General features: G+C 41.0%; 2 protein-coding genes across 2 annotated transcripts; one reads left to right on the top strand and one right to left on the bottom strand.

Moving 5' to 3' along the window:
• The first annotated feature begins 1,656 nt into the window (after positions 1-1,656).
• fzd5 (frizzled class receptor 5) lies at positions 1,657-6,552 on the top strand. The gene has a single exon (XM_067604475.1). It carries the CDS (start codon positions 2,342-2,344, stop codon positions 4,091-4,093), a length of 1,752 nt encoding a protein of 583 aa, XP_067460576.1. The 5' UTR covers positions 1,657-2,341; the 3' UTR covers positions 4,094-6,552.
• A 4,407-nt stretch (positions 6,553-10,959) lies between these two features.
• On the bottom strand, positions 10,960-23,793 carry ccnyl1 (cyclin Y-like 1). Its single transcript, XM_067604474.1, has 10 exons — positions 22,771-23,793; positions 19,831-19,905; positions 19,288-19,331; positions 18,303-18,403; positions 17,864-17,899; positions 17,715-17,766; positions 16,640-16,759; positions 15,749-15,915; positions 13,261-13,423; positions 10,960-12,675 (listed from the first exon to the last, which is right to left on the bottom strand). The coding sequence occupies exons 1-10, from the start codon at positions 22,931-22,933 to the stop codon at positions 12,559-12,561; spliced, it is 1,038 nt and encodes a 345-aa protein (XP_067460575.1). The 5' UTR covers positions 22,934-23,793; the 3' UTR covers positions 10,960-12,558.
• Between the last annotated feature and the right edge of the window lie 690 nt (positions 23,794-24,483).

Genomic DNA, 24,483 nt, shown 5'->3' with positions numbered 1-24,483 from the left:
TATGCAACACCAGTACAAAAATTTAACTGCACAGTTTTAAAAGAAAATGCTGAATTCACAAATCTATTTAACATAAAAGGTTTCAAACAGGAAATTACAGGGTTCTGCTTCTGTTTTTAATGATCTTTTCTGTTTAATAACTCTGTTGTCTTTTGTGTGGTCTCGCCGTGGCAAAACTTTACTAACTGGTCTTTGGATGAGCTCTTCCTGGCTTTCACCTGGTAAGACATGGCAGCGATGAGCCAAGAAGGAGAAGAAGAATTATTTGTAGGCCAAGATCCTCTGTATCTGCCACTCGGCCTTCAACAGAAGCTTGCATGTGTTACAGATGCATCATCTACTTTTAATGACACACTCTGTTCTTTAAAAACTGGTCTGAGTTCAGTCAGAAGGCTTCACATTACAGAAGATATTAAACTAATCCACAGCAAGTTAAAGTGACAACAACAGGTTAAGTAGAATGTATAAATAAGAAATATTGGAGAATGCAGCAAACTAGATTACTATAGAAATTGATATTAATGATGTTGTGAGTCAAATGACACAGATTAAAACTATTTTTCAATCATTTTGTGCTTTGTGTGTGTGTGTGTGTGGTCGGGAAGTCAGTGGGCGGGGACACCTTATCCATCATCTAATACCTTCAAGCCCTCCTGCTAAACTCCTGGCTTTTAATGCAGGAAGTCATAAATACAACTCGCTGATGCGTTCACGTGCTGTTAGTGGAAAGCAAGGATAACATAATTCCTCTGGAAAAAATCGGAGTTCACGTTTTTATTTAATCCAATCTGTGTATTCAACATTAAGTGTGTGTTTAAATGGCAAAACCAGATTAGAGCTGGGAGTTTTTAGCATAATGCTGAAGTACAAAAACTGAACTGAATTACAGTGTTGGGAATAGTATTTGGCTATTATTACTACTAATAGTCTTAACTTCATACTACAGCATAAAAGTACAAGCCTTGCATTCAAAAAGTATCAAAAACTAAACTACTCATTACATAGAATGATCTCCTTCAGAGTCATAGATTAGATTACTGGATTACTAATACAGATGTGTTACTGTGCAAGCTGTGTTTTCATATTGCAGCTAGCTGAGGTGCAGATCTTATTTTATAAGATTGTGAAATGTAATGAGGTAGAAGTATAAAGTAGCAAAAAAATTTAAATACTCAAATAAATTAAAGTACCTAAAAGCAGTTTTTTACACAGTACTGCATTACTTTCAATAATAAGCAGAATATTTGAAATGAATCAGTAATGTATTCATTCAGGTGGGAGCAGTGTTGTCTGATGTTACAGTGTAACTGGACTGAAACTGTGTTCTATGACTATTATTTTCTACCTGCTTTATTTTTTGTTTCCTTTTCACTTTGTTAATCTATTTTATTCTACTTCAACTGATTTGATTTTCTTCATGTTTGAAAGGTGCATTGCAAATAAATATGCCGATGTCTAATAATGAATAATTTAGAATTAAATTTAGAACTAAATATGTCAGACAAATAAATGTCTTATTGTTTGTTACATTTTCCATACATTTCATCCACAGCACTTGGGTGTAGGTCGCTTGCTGTTGGCTGTGTATATTGATCGAGTCCTGACATGTCCGACAGCCCATGAACGCAGCAGCCCTGTGTAGATGAGGAGGTGCTGCAGCTTCAGACGGACTTCACTCGGTCCCGGGGCTCCGTGAAGGCTGCAGCCGCACCTGAAAACACGACACGAGTTTTAACCCTGAAGGATGCTCCGGATTATTGCCGTGTTTCACTTTGTTTCCTCTCAGCGGCAGAGGACGGGATACTTGTGAAACTTTGTTTTCATGTTAGTGAAGGAATAAACCGAACTGAGAAGAAACGTCAAGTGGATTTTATGTATCGGGCTCTGCGCGCAGAGAGAAACATTTGAACTGTTGAATTGTGATTTTTGCTTTCATACATTTTCCAGGACTTCTTCTACCCTTTTTCACCGGCTGAGTCTGATGATGTCGGTTGTGACCCGTCAGGAGCAAACACAGCTAGTAAAAATGTTACAGGGTCATTAAATTTATTGGACGTTGACTGCCGGAGATGAACTTTCTCCACAATGATTGAAGGAGAGCTGGTGAATGATTGACAGCAGAGACTCGCCCGCTGCTCTGCGGACTTTACTGGGAAGACTGGATTTATCGTCTGGAGTGCAGCTAAAGGTAGAGCAGACAAACTGGATTTAACTAGCAGAAGAAGAAAGTTTTCAAGCAGGTTTGAGAGATGAACTCATGAATTGAAAGAAACTCATTTACACTTTATTTGTCCTGTTTTAATGACTCTAAGTTAATAATTCTATAACTACTCTAATACTAATGATCTATATGGCATCTATGGTGAGGCACGCGCTCCCGCGGCCCCTCGTGCTGCTGCTGCTGCTGCTGTTCTGGTGTCCTGGTCTCACGTTAGGAGCCTCCAAGGATCTGGTCTGTGAGCCAATCACTGTGCCCATGTGCAGAGGCATCGGCTACAACCTGACCTACATGCCCAACCAGTTCAACCACGACACCCAGGAGGAGGTGGGGCTGGAGGTCCACCAGTTCTGGCCCCTGGTCCGGATCCGCTGCTCTCCAGACCTGCTCTTCTTCCTGTGCAGCATGTACACCCCAATCTGCCTGCCTGATTACCGCAAGCCTCTGCCTCCCTGCCGCTCAGTGTGTGAGAGGGCCAAACGCGGCTGCTCCCCTCTGATGAGCCAGTACGGCTTCGAGTGGCCAGAGAGGATGAACTGCGAGCAGCTGCCCAAGCTGGGCGACGAGGCCCTGTGCATGGACCAGAACAGCAGCGAGACCACTACCCTGGCTCCTCCGTTCCCCAAGCCCACCCCTAAAGGCCGGACCAGACCCCCCAGCGCCCCTCAATGTGACAGGGAGTGTCGCTGTCGAGACCCCCTGGTCCCCATCAAGAGGGAGTCCCACTCTCTGTACGGCCGGGTCCACACCGGCCCTCTGCTCAACTGTGCCCAGCCCTGCCACCAGCCCTACTTCTCAGCCGACGAGCGCGCCTTCACCAGCTTCTGGGTGGGGCTTTGGTCAGTGTTGTGCTTCATCTCCACCCTGACCACTGTCGCCACTTTCCTTATTGACATGGAGCGCTTCAAGTACCCAGAAAGGCCCATCATCTTCTTGGCTGCCTGCTACCTCTTCGTCTCTTTGGGTTACATCATCCGGTTGGTGGCAGGTCATGAGCGGGTAGCGTGTGGCGCCAGCAGCAGCAGTGTTGGTGGTGACCAGCTGCACATCCTTTACGACACCACTGGCCCCGCTCTCTGCACCCTCGTCTTCTTGTTGGTGTATTTCTTTGGCATGGCCAGCTCCATCTGGTGGGTGGTGCTGTCCTTCACCTGGTTCCTGGCTGCAGGGATGAAGTGGGGCAGCGAGGCCATCGCAGGATATTCCCAGTATTTCCACTTTGCTGCCTGGCTCATCCCCAGCATCAAGTCCATTGTGGTTCTGGCTCTCAGCGCTGTGGACGGGGACCCTGTAGCTGGAATCTGCTACGTGGGGAACCAGAGCCTGGAGAATCTGAGGGGATTCGTACTCGCTCCTCTTGTGGTTTACCTCTTCACCGGCACACTTTTCTTACTCGCCGGCTTCGTTTCGCTCTTCCGCATCAGAAGCATCATCAAGCAAGGTGGCACCAAGACGGACAAACTGGAGCGACTGATGATTCGCATTGGACTCTTTACGGTGCTGTACACCGTGCCCGCCACCATCGTGGTGGCCTGCCTGGTGTATGAGCAGCACTACCGGCCCGGCTGGGAGCGAGCCTTGGCCTGCTCCTGCCTGTCTGATCGCCAGCGCTCAGGACTGGGTCCAGATTACGCCGTCTTCATGCTCAAGTACTTCATGTACTTGGTGGTGGGCATCACCTCAGGAGTCTGGATCTGGTCAGGAAAAACCCTGGAATCCTGGAGGAGGTTTGTGGCTCGCTGCTGCCCCTGCTGGCCACAGAAAGCCACTGCTCCACCCTCCATGTACAGCGAGGCCAGTACTGCTCTAACTGGACATACTGGAAGTGGACTGACGCCAGGGATCTACCACAAAGCTGCTCCGTCTCATATATGAATGAAGTGGACAGATTAAAGAAGTGATGCTCATTCAGAGTGTAGTCAGCTCTCTGGATGTTCTAAAATGAATCCAAGCATCCAAACACCCAGAATGTGAGTGTGAGTCGAAGGTGAACACCTGCAGGACTGTGTGATCGTGTATCATCCTCCTCTGAATGTCAGCTCTCATAAGACAATAGTAACCATATGAGACACAATGGACCAAAAGATTTTGAGTGTGAAAAGGGAAAATGAAACAAACAGGCTGGATAATAAGAAGATAAGAGAGTCTGACCTTTGTGATAACTGACTGCAACAATTGATTCTGCTTTTCTAAGCGGTACAACTGAAACAGTTGACCTCCACAGAGTTACACGGATCCATAATGGAATCCCAAATACTTCTTCCTATCTGATTATCCTGAGCACTGAGAGAGAAAAAACATATTTATTTATGTATATATTGTATACATTTACTGTAAAAAAAAAAAAAAAAAAAAGAAGAAGAAAATTAGGTGTATAGTGTGATATGTTTAGTTTGTAACCAACCAATGCCACTGCCACAAGCTAAGTGTAAGACGCCAGAGACGCCAGTGTATAAACTTGTACATAAATGTGCTGTTTGATGTGAATGTGTGAGTGGTGTGTGTGTGTGTGTGTGTGGGATTATTGTTTAGGTTATCTGAGACTAGGAAGTCATACGGTAATCCAACAAAAACACCTTCAGTCTTTACACACCTCAGTGACCTCTGAGCTCTGCTGTGATGTCACACCTGAAGTCACTACATGTCTCTTTGTGTAAAGTGAGCGGCACGGTGTTTCGTTTCTGTCAATTTTGTTCATGTTGTGTGTGTGAATCGAACACACAGCGATCAGGTTAAAGCTGCAGGATGAGACTGACGTTGGCCTTTACCCCCATCTGCTGGTTGACAGCGGAGCTGCTCACTTTATGTCCACATCAGGGTTTCTCAAACGACAACAGATCTGCAGAAGACCGCAGACCCGCAATTTAGTAAGATTTTGCACCACATCATGGTTAAATGTGTAGAAGTTGTGAATGACAGGATAGTAGTAGATTAGATATTCTTGAGGTTTTTTTTTTTTTTTTTTTAAAGATTTCTACATTTTGAGAATTCTGCTGTGGATTCTGACACCAAGTGAAGGTCTTCTGGAGGTCCCTGGACCTCATTTTTGAGAATCATTGCTCCGTTTCTGCAATGATTTCTTACCATGAACTCTAACAGACATGTGGCAGGTCACAGACTGAAATGAACCGGCAACAATTTTGACGATCAAACTTAGAATTTCAGTGATTTGAATCAATAGTTGACTGGTTCCAGCTTCTCACATGTGATGATTTGCTGCTTTTCTCAGTTTTTCATCAGTCGGTTGAATCACTTTGAGGTTTGGACTGTTGAGTACAAGCTATCTGAGAACGCCTCTTTGGGTTGTGGCACAACGGTACAGACAGTCCTAGATGTCTTGTGTGATAAAGACATTTAGGACTGCATCAAATGTATTATTTTTGACCTATTATGTCTTTTTTATACATTCTCATTTTAGTGACTTAAAGCCTGATTTATTGTTTCCCTTCACTGAAAACAGCACTGAAATATTTAGTCTAGTGTTTAAAAAAGAAAATAATTCTTATCATTTTAAACATATTCAAGTAAAACACCAAATATTTGCTGGTTCCAGCTTCAGAAATGTGAGGATTTGCTGCTTTTCTCTTTTTTATATTATTGGAAAATGAACATTTAGGGGGTTTGGAGTGTTGGTTGGACGAAATGAGCACTTTGAAAACACCAGTTGGGAATTTGTGGACATTTTTTGATATTTTATAGACTAAAGTAGGAACTAAATACTATGTGATTGTGTGATATGTGATGCTTTTCATCACAGGCTTCACCATGTTCACATTTTTGCGTACACAAAAAAAATCTTACAAACTGGGATCTGTGGTCTGATGTGGAGCGTCTGTTTTTAGGGGCCTTGACATCATCAACTTCTTGTCTTCTTACAGAGGCCATCATTTTGTTTTTCTGCTGGGAGTGCATCAATTAACTGCCTTAACTGCAATCTGAAAATAATGATTTCTTTCAGTTAGGTTCAGTCACAACATTACAAGACAGAATGACAGCTGATATGGTGAAAATGAAGCACATTTAATATTTGTTTTCTGCTTTCTCTGCCCTGCTGTGATGTTGTGTGATATTTTCATTCAATGTTGGCCAATTGTGTTGTTTAGACTACTGTGTCCACATACTAGATGATACCTCTAATTTATTAGCCTGATTTGTGTGAGTGAATGTGACTGTACGGCTGGTGATGGATGTCAATGAAGTGTTGGGGAACAAGTGATGTTTTAGGTTTATCCTTTAAAGTGTAAATCTGCATACATACTGATAGATTTCCTCAAAGGATACAGAAGATGTTGTAGATTTTGATTCATATTGTGGAATTAAAACTTCAAAATTGATCTCAACTTTGGTTCACGTCTCATGTACGTCTGTGTGTGTCTGTATGGTTTATGTTGCTTGGATTTTACTGAGGTTTCTAAACTGAAGAGTAAAGTTTCACAAAAGTCTGTCTTGGACAAATCCAGTGGGTATCTTCCAAAGTTAGACTACTGAGTATGAAATTCCCTCAAAAGCAGCATGGGAGCACTCTGGAAACACAAAGAGGGAATTCTGTACTTTAACCTTGATTTCACCAACTCAGACAGCTGAAGCTTCATACAAACTTGTGAATATATTGTTACACAGAATGAGGACTGTTGATTTTGTTCCCCATCACTTACACTGGAATCACATTACAATGGAATTTCTTAATGGTCAGTATTAACAGGAGGCAGCTGCTATACGTGCACCTGACTGTTGTTTTAAGTTGTATATATTTGAACTACAGAATTTGTAGTTTTTTTTAAATAACTTGATTTAAAAGTTGTATTTGTGGAGCTACAAACTGAATGTAAGAACTTTAGTTAAAATCTCCACGTGGTGAAGGTTTAACTGTTCAGTGGATCAATTATCAAAATGCATCAAATAATCAAAGTGTATAAAATTGAGTTACAGTCTCCTCCTCAGGAAAACTCTCCTCATGCTGTGATATTTCACATCATAGAATTCGGAGGAACCCAGAAACCTTTGTTCTTAAAATCAACAGTCTCACTCACTTCATGCAGGCTCCTGTTTTCTCCGAGTGTTGCCACTTTCTGGCTGTGTGATGTCACAGTGGTTGATTGACTCTAACACCGTTCTCCATCTTGAAGCTGCAGCTGCCTGCCAGGATTCTCTATGAAGACAACAGCCTCATACACCACAATACTCCAGAATACAGTACAACAACATGACAGAGTCCCTGTTTACTTTACAGTTAGCAGTAAAGTGAGATTACACTTCTGAATTATGATTCTGTGCCACCATTGACAGAGGGGTCACATGACTAATTTACACATCATCTATCTAAAAGGCAAAGCATTACTCTGGGGTATTTTTTTTTTTTTACAAAAACGCACTGTACATGTTATAGACACTACATTTATCATTCTATCAGAGATATTCACACATGCACTCTGCTATAGCTCAGCATCACAATTTATTGATTATACTAATAATTCAGTCCCTCTGGACCTTCATCAAGAGTATTTGAACAATTCTTACAATGATCTTATATTTAATATTGAATATTTAGAGAAATTGCATATCTAATGAATGAAAACATCGGCCTTGCAGCTTTTATAAGTCATTCAAGGTTGTGCAATCATGTGAAACAACTTGTGTCTGGAGTGCATCATGAATAGATCTATTTGATCCCAAAACTCCTTAGAGCAGAACATACCATGAAATCTCATCATTCAATCTTTTGGGGGATAAAGTTTGCAAATTAAATATCCAGTATACTTCTCATCTATTGAGGATTTTCACCTCTCTCTGGCAGTCATCTTTTCAAGGCCCTGGAACCTGAATGATGAGATGTCATGTTTTAAGTCATTGAAATGTATTTTGAGACAAATTGGCAATGAGACATTCTACAGAAAACTCAGTGGAGACCCTACACCAAGCTTTCAGGAGGACATTTTTGTGTATCTTGAGAATGTTCATCAGAATAACATAATTTCTAAGAAAGAATTTGAGTAGCTGAAATGTAGAAATCCTACGTAAACTCATCAGAATAACTATCCAGGTGGACCAGTGGTGGCTGGGATTGGTTCACTACTAGAACCACTCTCAACCTTTGTAGATTGTTTTGTCAGGCCATATTTGCAATCACTACCATCCTACATTAGAGATTCTATAGATTCCGTTAAGAAGATCTCAGAGATAAAGAAGGTGAGTGAAAACTGTGTTTTGGTAAATCTTAATGTAGAGTCTTTACACAAATATTCCCCACCAGGAAGGTATCATCATTAGTACACTGCTTGGGGAAAAAACTGTCAAGCTAATCACGGTCTATCAAATGAATTTATTCTAAACTTGGCAGAATTTGTATTAAGATATAACTCGTTCAAATTTGAGGGGGACTTTTGTCTTCAGATGAATGGTTGTTCAATAGGCAGCACCGTAGCTGCCAATCTATATGTATGTGTTTGAAGAAAACTTCATAATCCACCAGAGAATCCATATGTTGATGAAATATTTAAATGATATTGATACATTGATGACATCATTTGTCTGTTTTACAAGACTTCTCAATGAAAAAGATGCCAATTTAGAGTTGACTATAGAGTATGCTTTGGATAGTGTTTATTTCCTGGACATGTGGTTTGAGAAGAAGTCTGCTACACTATGCACTACTCTATGCAGAAAAGATACAGAATGAAACACCTTACTGCTTACCAACAGCTATCACCCCACACCCCTAAAATGACATCTACCAAGAAGTCAGTTTTCAGACTCAGATGAATTTGTCATATCACAGAGGATTTCATTGACAAATCTGTAGATATGAAACAAAGGTTTTTAGAACGGGGTTATCCATGTGATCGTGTAGGAAGCCCATCATAGGGCTCGCAGAAACCAAGACATTAATTGTTACAAACAAATCCCCCACAGAAAAACAAATTCTACATCTTATTTAGTACAACCTTTACTCCCACCTGCCATAGACTGGGCTCCATTATTAAAAAAAACATTGGCTCATATTATCATCAGATCCAGCAGTATCCATGGATTTGAAAGAACCACCATTAATAGTCTATTGAAGAGGATGTAATCTCAGAGATAGCCCTGTACATGCTAATGTAAAATCAGTTAGAGCACACAGGCCTTGTTAAAACTCCTTCCAAACACACGCTACTAATGCAGAGGATGTGCTCAATGTAATAATATGGTCACATGTAACTACTTTACTCATCCTCATACTGGGAGAATGTCCTTGTGGGTTATTCTATGTTGGTAAAACATCATGTTCATTATAACAGAGAATGAGTGAACACAAGAGCTCAAATAATAGAGATTATCCAATAACTGTACATTTCCATGACTTTCAACATGACATCTCATCATTCAGGTTCCAGGGCTTTGAAAAGGTGACTCTGCCAGAGAGAGGTGGAAACATTTTAACAGATTTCATGGCAGCTTTGGGCTCAAATAGACCTACCGGTATTCATGGTGCACTCAAGACACAAGTTGTTTTATATGATTGCACAATTTTGAATGACTTATGAAAGCTGCAAGGCCGATGTTTTCATTCATTAGATATGCAATTTCTGTAAATATTCTTCTAAACAGACATAAATATGTTGTGGTGTCTCACTTGATCCTGTTTTTCTTTTCTTTTTCTTGTGTGGACTATAATGAGACAGATTGTACACGTCACTTTCATTCATTGAGACAGGTCCAGAGGGAAGGAAACATTAGCATGATCAATAAATTGTGATGCTGAGGAAGAGCAGAGTGAGGGATCCTCTTTTGTCAAGACTGAAATCACTCTACAGGGGAAATATGAGAGGACACTGTTTGAGAATTTAACACTCAAATGAAATTGTACAATGTAAACTAGAGGTGCAGGGAGTGATTTCAGACAGTGTCATGATGTACAGATTGGCTCTGATATTTTCTAAAATTCAGACTAGGAGTGGGCAATGTGGATAAAATCCTCCATCACAAGATAGGTTCTTCAATATTGTGATAGCCATATAAATATGATACGGTCCATTTTCAGGTGAATCCACTGAAGAACAGTTTATACATCAATATTATAAATATACTGTTGCCAATTCAGAAAATGATATACTCAACAAGTCAAAGTGCTTCATATTGATGGTAAAACTAAAAAAAAAATCTGCAACATTGCCAACAGTAATCTAATACAATCTGAGATACCCAATCACAATCATCCTCTGCCAGTCTGTTCACACACTTCAAAGTAGTTTGGGATTTATGTCAAAACTGTTCTGACTCATAAACTAGCTGTATTTATAGTATAGTTACATAGACTATCTCTGCAAATCATACTGCTTTTAATCATTAATGTAACTGTAGCTTGTAAAAGCTCAACTACAGCAGAGTTACCACTGATAGAAGCTTCACAAGCTTCAGAGCAGAGTAACACAAAGAAGTACCATGTCAAATGAATAAATACAGCAGCATACATACAGCATAATGATAGCTTAAAGGGTTAATACTTACAACTCAGGGTATCCGGCAGGAAATAGTTTAGTCAAGCTGGTGAGACGCCCAAATCCTGACTCGTGTTTATTTAGTGGGTGACAATCGACACTCTTCATATAAAGCATTTTAGTGAGGAAATACAGCTTCTGTTCTTTTTATCTGAAGGTGAATGTTATATTAAATAAAAGTGTTTTCACTATTTATGATGTTAGCAAAGACGGTTTTTGTTTGAAGTTGCACATCAGCATACCACACAATGACCACGACAAAACTCTGTTACATGATTAGTGTTTATTTAAAATACTCCATCTGCAAATGGTTTTCAATTAAAAACAAGATAAATTTCACAGCTAGTAGCCTACATAGTAAGCAAAAAGGAGAGGAGTATCCATCAGTCTCTTTTTCCCCCTCAATATCTATGTAGTTTGTTCAAAAGCTCTGGTCAGGGGCCTGGGACCAGCATGGATTTAGTGATCTGTTCACAGGCTCTTCTAGGTGGGGTCAGGAGGATTTGTGGGGCAATACTGAGGCTGAACCATGTGAACCTACATTATCTTCACCTCACTCTAATATCAATACTGATCCACAATCTTGTTATTTCAGCCTCCTGCGACCACCTAAAGAGTATCTGAAAAGTGAAACTGATCTGAGATTGGCACTCCTGATTCCCTGACAAACTGCAACAGACAACAGCTGACTGGCATTCTGCAACTCTTCAGCCGACTTCTGTTGAATATTCAAAGTTTTAATACCTTATCATCTGAGACATGCTGTATATTCCATCCAAATTCCAAACATCAAGATATTTTACTCAAACAGAATCCAACACCACAGATATTAACAGTAAACAAGTCTGATTTACACTCTCAAAAGTAACGTTTGGTATTAACTCTAATTTACAAGGACCAGTTTTTGCATTTGGTGTGATGTTGTCTATTGAAATGGTAAGTCTGGTAATATTCTATATCTCTGTTATTGTCAACAAATCCAATGAAAAGACTGACTTCCAACAATAATTGATCCTACTAACAAGTATTGTCTGTGTATCCAACCTGATTTACTCATATATTGTATTAGCTACTTGTTGATATCTTCTTTCGTTGTCATGGATATGGACACATTAGTGTTTTTTAAAATCAATCCCACATGCACACCGCCCTGCTGCCAGAAACACTCATTAGAGCACCAAATATGGATTAATCTGCCACTGAAAATGTCTTTAACAAATGCAACCATATTCTCCAGTCTGGGTTATGTTTGCTACAGTGAGCATCTGTTTTATGACATTTTAATTTGACATGTGTGACCTGAAGATTCAAGTCTTCAGTAGGAACTTTAACAACTTGAGGAAGTCAGAAAATACTGAGAGGCAGACTGACAGTGTTGGATGTTGGATGTTGGTTTTGGTCTTTCCATGGGGTTTGTTGTCAATGAGAAAAGCTAGAAAAACATCAGCCTTATCCTTTCATGCTGAATGTAGTAATTCTTTTTTTTTTTCTTCTAAAAATTTTTTTTTAACAATCCAAACTCCCTCTTCAAAGATCAAATACATCAGAACCGTTCCTATTTGACACTTTCTCTTGGAGATAAGGGACAGGTTAGGTATAAATAGGGCATTTTGTAAAAACAATAGTTGTATGGTCACATTTGAAAGTTTACATCTCAATTTCAAGTTTCATTTGACAAATCCTGCAGCTGTAACAGCTGTAATACAATTTTACCGTTTGGGGGCCGGTCATACAGTAGCATTTCAAGCCTAAAACCTGCCTGATGTGGCTGTGCTGACCCTCTGTGGTGGTCGTGTCTTGTCTGGGGCTGGCTGTGGATTAGCTGGGCTTTGGAAGTCAGAGGGCAGATGGCAGCAGTCTGGCCTATGAGAGCACAGCGTTGGAGTGTCGTATACCTATCAGGTTGTCTGCGCTGAGGGATCGTCTCATTGCTGCTCGACTCAGGTCTTTGTACTTGTCTTCACATAGTCTTGAAATGGCCTGGACAAACAAACAAACCAACAAAACAGCACAAACCCACTAATAAATATTCAGTCCATAGAAACGGTTGCTAAAATAAACACGTGTTCTTTTGAATGTGAAGTAGAGTTGCAACAATTAGTTGATTAATTGATTAGCTGCCGAGTACTAAATTAATCACTATTTTGATAATCGATTAATCATTAAGAGAAAAGATCCAAATTCTCAAGTTCCAGCTTCTCAAATGTGAATATTTTCTGGTTTCTTTAGTCCTTGATTGTAAACTGAATATCTTTGAGATGTGGACTGTTGGACAGGACCAAAAAAAACCCCCATAAAAGACATTTGAGGACGGCATCTTGGGCTTTGGGAAAAAATTTCTAACATTTTATGGACCAAACAACTAATCAACAGATGAATCATTAATGAAAATAATGGTCAGTTGCAGCCCTGATGTGAAGCAGCCACCATCTTTACCAAGACAGCTTCTCATCAGAGGTCAGAGGCAGTAGAACATTATGCAGAGGGCTCGCTGCAGAGCTCAGACGTAAATAACTGCATCATGACAAGACAAACTGCAAGACCAGAACCCTGAAGGTGGCTCACCTCTAGTTTCTGGGCACGCTGGTTGTTGAGAGGCTCCAGAGGAAAGCTGAGGTTGTTGTCATCAGCCAGCTGCCGCAGATCAAAGTAGTACTTGGCATACACACTGGCTGGCACGTTGATATTGAACTGGAGAAGCTCCAGGAAGTGGCGCTCCATCTCATTCCTGGAGGTTGGAAAGACACCTGAGGGTTATTCCACACAGCAAAACTTCCTGACGGAGTCTTGACTCTGCTGGAGAACTATAGCTGATGCTGCTTTTCTAAATGAATGACAATGAATGCAACAGAGCATCAAAGTCAAAGTCCCCCAATGCGTTTGTCATCTTGCAATCACAAGAACTGATGCAAATTCAACCAGCATCTATATTATTTGCATGAGATTGCAATCTAATTTTGACACTGCAATATTTCTGCCAAAATAAATTTAAATCCTTCATCTTGAAAAACCCTCAAGCAGCTGTTTGTGCATTTCCCCAATGAACTCCACCAACGCAAATCTCAGGAAAACATTTCTAACCGACCAAACTGCCTCAACCTGTTTGTGTCTCTTACAAAGAAAATGAAGACCTGCTGATACTCAGGACAAAATGTTGACATGGCTTCAAAGAAGAAAACATTTCTCCTTGTCTGTTTACTGGCTTTCCTAATTGTTGATCTGAGCAAAACAGGTGATGTGCAAACTGGTATATTACTTGTTAGTGTGCTGACTTCAGATTCAAAATAGAAAGCACATCTAGAGCCATACCTCTCTCTCTCTCTCTCACACACCCTGCAGGCAGTCAGACATGTATCTATGAGCACCCGCTTGGAGTGTCACAGCTCATCTTCTCTTGACTACAACCTCCATCATCCTTCCTCATCATCACAGCCATGAGGAAAAACTAAGGGAGGCGGTTGTCAAGGAGACCGCATCCGGGATGCTTTGTTGGTCAGCAAAGGTGATGTGAGTGAGCGTGAGTGTGTGTGTGTGTGTGTGTGATATCTGGTCTCCCAGGGCAACTAATGGAGTGGGCGAGAGCCAGGGCCATTATGTAGAAGCAGTGAGAGCACTTGAGACCCTCCCCTCCATTTCTCTCTGTTTCTCTCTACCCTTCTTCCCATCCCTCCCTCCCTCCCTCCCTCCCTCCATCTAGACCCGACCAGGCTCACAAAGACACTTCAATGACGGCAATGAAAACAGAGCAGAGAGAGAGTAGGTCAGACATATGAGAGGAAAGAGAGAGGACACACATGCAGGCAGAGCACGTACCTTTCCAAATCACAAAAAACAAGGAGGCACTTTCAACCTCTTTTGTACACACACAAACAAACACACACACACACACACACACTTGCTTAGCTCACTTTTGGGGACATTACATAGACTTGCATTAATTTCCCGGAGACTCACCCCAACCCTAACCCTAACCATATTAGGATTAGGGCAGTCCCTGACAATTGGGGACACAGCTTTTGTCCCCAGTTGGACAAGTTGTCCCCAATAAACTGGTCTTTAGTCTGAAATTTGTCCCTGAAAGTAGCCTATGACTGACAGGCACACACACACACACACACACACACACACACACACACACAAAGCAATTGTTAGAAATAAAGCCTGGGTGCTCTAAGTGCAGCCCTTTGCTTCTTCACTGGCTTATAGACGGAGTGACAGCAGAGATGCTACAGCTTCTATCTATCTGGGCACCTCTCCTCCTCTGTCTGCTTTAAGTGCATCTTTGTTGTTTATATTAAATATATATATATATATATGTTTGTTTGTTTTTTTATTAGGGGGGAGCATATAGTGCTGGACTGGATCCATGTTGCATTTGTTTGTTTGTCCTTTTTCTTTGCTTCAAGCATCTGGAGCTCAGAGACCCACATTCCCAATTTAGAAATTTAACACAAGTGAAGTTCCATTTTTCTTTTCTCTCACTAGCTAAATGAGCCTACCACACACACACAAGGTCTTTCCAGGACATGTAACCTCTCCAGGATGTTTTAGGTCTGGCCTGGTGTCTATAATATCTCCACACGGAGGCGTCCAGGAGGTATCCTGATCAGACGCCCGCACCACCTCGATCAGCTTGTTTTAATGTCAGAGCTGTGGTGCTCTAAAGATCTTCTTAGAAACTGAAAGGCCAGCCGGTCAGCCAAGTCCATAGACACAGCCCCGGCACTCACGCTGCATGTAAGGTGTCTTGAGTGTGTCAGGGTGAATTTCATCCACTCGTCACCTCGTCGCTGCCAGACTTTTTGACTACTTCACTGACCTCTGCTCCATCCCTTCCAGAGAGGTATCAGTCTACATTTTCATAACCCGTGGTGGGTTCAGCAAGGCCAGCACTATCTGACAGAGCAGCAGACTGCAGGCCGACCTGATCAAAACCAGAGATTTCAACCTGCACGAAATCTCCACCAACTGTCAAAACAGTCTACAGCCATTTTTAGGACATCTAAAGTCTAGTTTTTATACACTGTGTCTGCCGCGTCTGCATGTAACTCACATGTCCTCCACAGTGATGTCTTTTAGGATCTGGCAGTAGTCGACATTCCAGACGGCCTGGTCGTCCCAGACTTTGGAGGCCAGCAGGATGGCTCCCAGGACGATGCGCTTCCAGTTGGCGGGGCAGATATCCAGCTCAGCGTAGGTCAGCAGGCGCTCCAAGTACACCTTGATGGAGGAGTGATTCAAAAGTTGGAAGTTGTAGTTCTGAACTTCTGAGATTTTAGAAGTTGAATCCTTATTAAATGCTAGAGATGTGTTTTGTTCACCTCAGCTTGCTTGTGTAGCAGTGCTGCTCTCATACAACAGCCTACATAGCTTTTCATTCATATATGAGTGTGTGAATATGAAAAATGATTTACCATCTATATCTGCGTTTAGGGGGAGCACGTTTGCTACTGCTACTGTATTACATCCACTACTTTTAATACTGGATCTAGAAAAAACATGTTTCCATTCCTGTTATACAGAACATGTCGTTTCAGGGTGATGGTGTAGTTATTACTTTCTTTTATCATTTTTACTCTACATTACTCATCGCCACATTTTCAAAACAGAGCAGCTTGAGACATATTCCATCATATGACACCTGTAAGCTTTTGGTATTGCAAACATAAAGTATTGAAATATTCATCTGCTATTGGCCTCAAACACTTTTAATTATATGTGATGTAGAGCCTGTGTGCTGATCGTCATGGACACGCTCACCTGTCCAGTGTCATTAGTGTGATTTGGGATCAGTTTGCATGGTTTTACTGCCCTCTGGTGACCAGGTTCCTGACTTGCTAAAAATGATCTATTTTGAACTAATACCTGGTGTTATCAAATGTTGACCTCATTCTCAGCAGGGCCAAAATGACATGTGTGCATTATTAAAAAAAAAGAAACTTACAAGAGTGACAATGGCACATTCTGCAGTGAGCTGTGCAGCACTGAAGAGTGTTCTGACGAAGCGGTAGATCAGTTTGTGTTCTGGGTCTACGCGGGAGTAGTCATCTGGCACTGGCTCTCTCTGCAGAGGATGAACAGACAACACACACATACGTCTGAGGGAAGCAAGTAAGATGTAGGTCGGTCTGATCACCTTTATGCTGCCGTGTGCTCCGTCTGTGGAGTGGTTTTGGAGATTCATCTGAACTCATCTGCTTCTTGAGTATTGAACCATTCAAAACTTTGGAGGAAACGCAGCACAAATCAACTGGATGCAGTTGTTCAAAGGGAGTCTGATGCCATGACTTCATCTTTAAGTTTATGAACAGGTACATGAATAAGAGGCAGTTTGATTATCCTGTTAAAATCCACTGATAATGAATAATCTTAAACATTCTCCACCACTATAGCTTCAAGCTTATAGAGAACAAATCTTTAGATGGAAGAAACAAATGACCAAACATTGCAATGTTCATTCACAACACCATAAACACATTAGTTCCAAGTAGCAATCTTTGTTTTATCTGTGTGCTACTTATAAAAAAGGGAATTTTCTTGACAGCTTGTCAATATGGATATCAGTTTCATCCCATATTTCACTCTTAACCCATATTGTTGTCTTCAGATTGGAGCGACCGTCCAAACTGAGCTTTGAGAGTCAGCAGTAAAACAACTTCATTGAGGAAGAGGAGACCAACACTGATGTGTCCTTATTAGAAGTCTACAACAGAATGAAAACCCGTTTATAACAAACTGTCAGAGAGGATGATTTTTTTACACTGGTAAATCATTCATGCTGACCACTGCTCTTCAGATTTTTTCCTTGAGCTGTTATGATGTTGCCATAATAAATCCATCCCGAGGTACAACTCAAGGTTGCTCAAAGTGACTGCTCAGTAGGATGGATGGACGTAATCATAAATAACTGTTGGTTTGGAGAAAGGACTTTTTGTCCATTTGTCTTGTTGATGGGTGCCAGGTAATGAGACTTCCAGACATTATCAATAACTTTCTGGAAATCTAATCAACATACTCACTGATAAGGGGTGCAACTTCTCATCAAAGATGTCCAATGACCTGTCCGAGTCCCTGAAGAACATATTATGCATTTGTCAACATACAGGTTTAAACAACACGATGTGCCTGATGATGCATGATGAAGAGCAAATCAAAGATGTACACCTACCTGTTTTTGATGTGGTAGTATATTGCTAAAGTGACACTGGAGAAAGAGAGAAAAAAATAAGGAAAGAAACAAAGAAGTGCACTAGTTTCTTTATATCATAGTTATTAAAACTACCTCAGTGGGAGAATAGCATCCTGTGTGTGTGTGTGTGTGTGTGTGTGTGTGTGTGTGTGTGTGTGTGTGTGTGTGTGTCTGAGCCTATGGTGTCACAAAATATTTGCAGATTTGCAGCGAGATAATCCAGATGAAATCTGATTATCCACATTTACTAAAATATTACAGCAGACTGTCCTACATTAGGCACTGGATTATCTGTTTCAGTCACGCATCCACTAATTACTTCAGGATTACCACATAACGATGCAACAGTCATGTATTCCTAATCTCAAATTAGTTTTAAAAAACAGCCACTGGTGTGTTTACTATGAAACTCTCTCACCATTTAATTGTGCTTTTGAGGTTGGGCTGGCTGACGGTGCTGTCGTCTATGAAGATGGTGGAACAGGAGCTGTATTTCTTTGACAGTGGACCAGGGGATACCTTGAAACATGGAAAAACGCACAGTTAATAACCTGCACTGACCAACTGACTGGAATTTAGTCTTGATGGGAGCTGTGAAGGGTCAGAAATGAGTTGATCCAACAGCAGAGGAGGGTGGAGACAAGAGCTGTAGGATCCTATGATCCTGTACGGTTGAGCCCTATTTAGATTTTCTTGTGTCCAATTTCAATTCTGCTTTAACTTCTTCTCAAATCCTGGTTGCCATAAACAGCCTCTTGTCAAATATGAGGACAGACCGGCATCATGTGATTATTGTTGGTATCATCTCCCACACAGTTTTAGTACAGAGCTTTAGTGTTCTAATGTTGCTCTAAAGGCTTTTCACACCACAGTAACAGAATTCTGGAGTAAACACTTAGTTGGGACATTCTGGATTATCTGGCGAGAAAATTTGGAAAACAAAACATTAACTATCAGAAGAGTCAAGTTCAACTAGGGTTGGACAATATGAGGATAGACACTGAGAAGCTACATCAATTTGTCCGCTAACTTTGCTGTTACTGTTTATACAGGTGTAGGTATCTCTTTGATATCTCTGGCTCTATGAGGTTATTGTGGGCAATGTTGCAAATCACTGATCTGTGGAAATACTATAGGACTTTTTTGGATCAATGTAATGAAGTAACTTAATTTGTTAGGTGTTTAATTTAACTGTTTAGAAAACATTTTTATCCATAAAGTGTCTCTAAGGATTTTCTACACACTCTAAGGAAACTTCAATCTGCTATATAACAACATATATATATAAATATCACAATATAAAGTTTGATTCTAAACTCACCACCAGGTCAGGACAGACAAATAGTTTAGTACATAAAGTAATTTATCAGATATGAAATCAACATGTAGATTCTGACACTTACATGACTGATATGGTTTATGTGGTTACTTTTCCTCTTGTCTCGTACTGTAAAGGAAGCAAAAAGTTCAACAAAGCCGTGGTAGAAACATGCTTTCAATAACTATAAAATGTACATGGTTTTAGAGCTGAAATGTTTTGATTGTTTACTTGCAGCCTCTACAGACATTTACAGCAGTGTGAGTCTTGAAAGGGTCTGTTTTAATCACTTGACCGTTAGAGGTGCCTGTGGCTCCAGTGGGTGTGTGATGCACTCACAGCACAGCAAACTTAATAAAGCTCTACATTACAGTAAGTAATGATATTTTAACCACCACTGCAAGGATTGCAACTACAAAAACATGGAAAAGTATTCAAATTAGTCTCCAATCATATAGTCAAGTGTATATTTCCATCTCAAACATTAACAATGTATTTATCACAACATTCCTTATTACAACTGCAAATCATGTGCGTCAGATGTGTGTTTGCCGACCACAGGATCTTAGTGAGGACAGTTAATATGACTGATTCAGTGCAGCGGATGCATCGTGTTAGGATTGCTCACCGTCTGTCTGGGACTTGCTGAGGAAGATGGTACTTGCTCGGGCGTGGTCCGACGGGTTCGACTCCAAGGCCAGCTCTAAGAAAGCAAAACGTACATGTAAGCATGTTATAATGACCAGCGGCCAACAGTGGCGCTTTTATGTAAGAATTGGAAGTGAGCCACTTCAGCTCTTACTCCTGGCTATTGAATGAAAAAGCCAAAGGAGAAAACAGGAAGCCATTAGCTGACACATCAATCAAACACGGTGATAAGAGTAGAGCAGTATATACAGTACTGTACTTCTGAAAATCATCATTATCCAACATGAGGAAACAGTGCAGTGCGGTATGACAAAAAAATCTGTGCAACAAGCTGGCAATAAAGATGGCCCATCAGCTATCGTCTGATGATGATTTAGCTTCCGGGGGCAACAGCCAATGGGGGCTTCCGGTGTAGTCAGCGGATGTCTGGGCCAAGACTTCCTCTTCTGTGCGCCAGTCACTATTTACAGTCCAATTAGCAACTTGAGACACATGAATGGAATTGGGGTTGAGAGATGACGTCTACAACTGGATTGTTTCACAAATAGCCAGTTCGCGATTAAGCATTGCTCTCCTGTAACATTATTGGACTCATGATAGACAGTTAAAATTAAAAAAAAAGATCAAAATCAATACAACCAGAGATACATTACCTTTACACTATTTTTAATTACATTACCTATAATGCAACTTGACTTGATTCACATGATTTGTGTGCTATGCTAGTAGCAGCTGATGTAGCTGGAGCTGCTAGCCTCCAGCAGAGATGAGGAGCAGGCTAAAGAGGTCTGCTAACCTCACTTCTTTCTAACTCTGCACCCCCACATCCCCAACCCACGCTGACTCAAGTGACATCACTTGAGGCAATTTATCAGATTTCACACACAGCTCCCTCTGGAGACACAAAAGGCTTTATACAATGTTACCTGTAAACACACTTCACTGTGTAAAATCGGCGGAGTTCTTTGAATTACAGGTTTTTATTATGAAAAATGAACAACTAATTTGGATAAAACTTAACTTATTTTGGCTGGAAAAAGGTTACATTTAATCAGTCCACGTTTTATACTGAAATCATTTGGCAGGGTTTTATTTATGGACACAGAAGACAGTGTTCTGCATGATGAGTTTACATTGTAGACTTATAGGTTGCTAGTAGGCAAACTACATGTGGACATTAAGATACTTACAGACAGAACTGTACATTCAAGGAATGCAAAAATGAAGCCAGTACTTGTTTATATACAAGTGTGACTTAGAATTGTGTCCTTTATACAAATCTGTGCAGACAGCACATTATATAAAAGACAGGGGATTAGGCGATGGCAGCATGTGTGAAGTGAGGACAGCAAGAAGAGACATGAGGAATGCAGGAAGGACTGTTGGACTGACTCTGACCCTCACCCTGCCAACAGCTGGCCTCACCAAACTGCACTCACACACACTACTGCCCACCACAACATGAGTGGAATGAACACTGTGCACGTCTGAGAGTCTGAGGAGTGGCGACACAAGGACTGATAGTACAACACTGAGCTTGAGCCTGCATCACAGAGAAATATCTGAGATGCTTTCACGATCAGGGGTCTGCATCACAGTGTGAGCAAATAAACTCTTTGCTAACCTTCAAGGTTTTGCTTGCTGAAATCATTCCTCCTGTTCATACGGATCATTACATGATTCCTACCTAATCCATTTCCAATCATAGTGTTTGGGCAAAAAATCCACAGTCCACCTTTGAGCGACAGCTTTGCGCAAAAAATGCATTTGAAAGTTTATCTGAGGTTAATATGAGTCTTCAGCAGTCTGAGTTAGCCAAATTAAGTGGACATCTTCTAAAGGTCAATTATTTTGTATTAAATTCCCTCTTTGTGTTACTTTCCCTTCGCTGCAGCTCAGCAAGGAAACACTGTCAGCCAAACAAACAGAGAATTTCATTCCAAACGGTAACTTTAGAAGATTCCCACTTTGTTTGATAAACTCGGGTTGCTGAGGGCTCCTGTTAGCTTCAGTTAAGCTTTGGAATACATTTTTTGCACAGCACAAGGACTGTGGATTTTGTCCCACTTCTCTTCGATTGGATTTAGAAGAAAGGGATCTGTTAATGGCCATTATAAACATGACTAATGATTACAGCAAGCAAAACCTTTTTCACTGTTCAAACAGGCATCTGAATATTGTTTACGCCAGACTTGGAAAAATTACAATCCTATATTTTAATTTACAATTCCATCAATCAACTCCATAACAGCGGGCAAAGTAATGCTAAGTTAATGTGACTGAATAACACATTACAAGATGTAGTTTGTTTGCAGATACACAGGCTTGTTCAAAAATCATGTCTGTTTTGGGTTAGGCATGATCTCACTATTTCTACTTAACTTCTCGTCCGTTTCACTCACTAATAGGCCATGGGGAAAGGGAAAGGAAATGACAATGATGATAAAGATCTTGTTTTCATTGTTAATTTCCGACTTGGAAATGTGACGCCAGTGTGATCAATATGATGCAGTGCCCAATCAAAGACTGTCAAGAGTGTCCTCATCATGGGTGCACTGCTGGCAGTACACAACCTGGCAACTTGGCAATACTTAAAGAGGGCATCTGTGTACGCCTGAATCTTTCCTGCAATTCTGAAAGAGGATATATCATAAAGTTGTGCAAAGTGTGTATTACACTAAAGGTTGACCCTGTGTGTGTTTAATTTATCCATATTAGCGGAGGGTCCCTTATACAGGCAATAGTGACTGTGTGTGTTCAAATTAGCTGGCAGTGACTTGATTAAGATGATCCTCCCTATAAACAAACAAAATGGGTGTGCCACATGATGGGCTCAAATACAGGACAGGATAATGAAATTACAATAACTGCCACAGAGGCAGATAATCATAGATGTGCCAGGTATCAAGTAGACACGTACCGTCAGGGACTTCTCTGTCGCTTATATGTTGCAGGTAGGGCGCGGTGTTATCGTCGCTCACTTCAGTGCTGGTCTGGAGCTCCTCCAGCCGCTCTGCCGGTTGTCTCGAAGGTAGTTTGGGGCTCGACTCGGGAGAGACGCAGCATGACACCGTGTTGCCCATCCCAAACCGGGTGTATGCTTAACGCTATTGCAGTTAAGTCCAAGTAGTGCAAATATTTGTAGCTAGCTGAAGTTAGCTGCACCCAGCCTCTTAAACATTACCAGGCTATAGTCACTGTTAGCACAACACTATCTTTGCGTGCTAGATCGCCGCTGTCCACCAACTCCAAGGAAACGCATTCCTGTCCATTTGTGGGTCTGCAGATATCAACAGTCACACATGAGTTCGCCCCAAAGGCTTACTATGTTATATAAAAACGGCGTTGTCTTGTTTAGTATTCGACGTGTCCTTGCAACAACAACAACAAGCAGTTGTTGGTTAAAATGCAGGTGGTCGTCAATTCGTTCATTCATTCATTATGCTAGAGTTTCACTGCTAGGTAGCTAACTAGCATTTTAGCAAGCTAGCTAACTAGTTAGCCTGTCTCCTTAACTTTTTTCTAGTAAGTTACACATTCATTTCCACCTTTTGCTGTTATTTTAATACCACCGAGGCTACAAAAATAAATATGTTACGACTTCAAACCGCCAAATTCTAGCGAATACATTTTATGAGACTTTCTAAACAATCCCACAGATGTCCTTTGCACTCGGCTCAATGTTTCGCCAAATCTAGCCCGAGGCTTCTGCGGCCTTCAGTAGACAACCACGGTTAAAAAAAAAAGAGAGAGAGAGAAATCCAACACTGTGTGCAAAAAAAGTCTTAATGAGGTTAGATAGGCGAGGCCTTCTCCTGGTTTCTCATCAGGCAAACAACTCTGATAGCCTGTCCGCTCTCCCCCATTAGTGTCTCCACCCCGTCAGACTTGTACTGTAGGTGCTGTTCCCCACAACCGCCATCTGTTACCGGAGCTCACACTCAACACCAGTTGGCACAGAGATGTGATAGCCCCGCCCACTTGGGAATTCCATTCACTTCCATTGGCGGAGAAATCAAAACAGGGACTTTTTTCAGTCGCTCATTGGTTTAAGGAGCCGTCTGTAGAAGAAGATTTAAACCGATGAAATGTATTTACAACGCTGCTATTTTCGTATCGTCACCGATCCACACCCTTTTTTGACAGTGAAAACTGAATCCCGCTCCCCTGCCTGTCAATCAACGTATCCCACCTCATTCAAGCAACACGGATAATGGAAGGATGACAATACTTCACGTTTTCATCTCTGAATTGAATTGTTTCAAAAAACTATGCTGATAACATTTTATATATTTGTGTCCAGGTTTTCTGAAAAAAAAAGTCAAATCTAGAAGTAGAAATGGTGTCTATAGGTAAAAGTTCATGCTGGGATAGTTGTCAGAACATTTTGGGTATAATGTGACTATGTTACTGTAACCAATGGGAAGTGGTAAAAAAAAAAAACCCAAAACAAAACAAAACAAAAAACCAACAGCTAAATACACAAATTCATGTACTCTACTCAAGTACAACTTTTTGGTACTTGTCACACTCACTTCCTCGATCACGTTTCTTCAGCACTTTCTTTACTGTACCTGCCTTCTAAAGGCCAATCTTATACTTTCATGCTCTGTCAATGTCTGACATGAGGGGA

This window comes from Thunnus thynnus, chromosome 11, assembly GCF_963924715.1.
Source record: "Thunnus thynnus chromosome 11, fThuThy2.1, whole genome shotgun sequence".
Taxonomy (NCBI): domain Eukaryota; kingdom Metazoa; phylum Chordata; class Actinopteri; order Scombriformes; family Scombridae; genus Thunnus; species Thunnus thynnus.
Note: the sequence above shows the minus strand (reverse complement) of the source record. Positions and strands in the feature narration are given on the sequence as shown.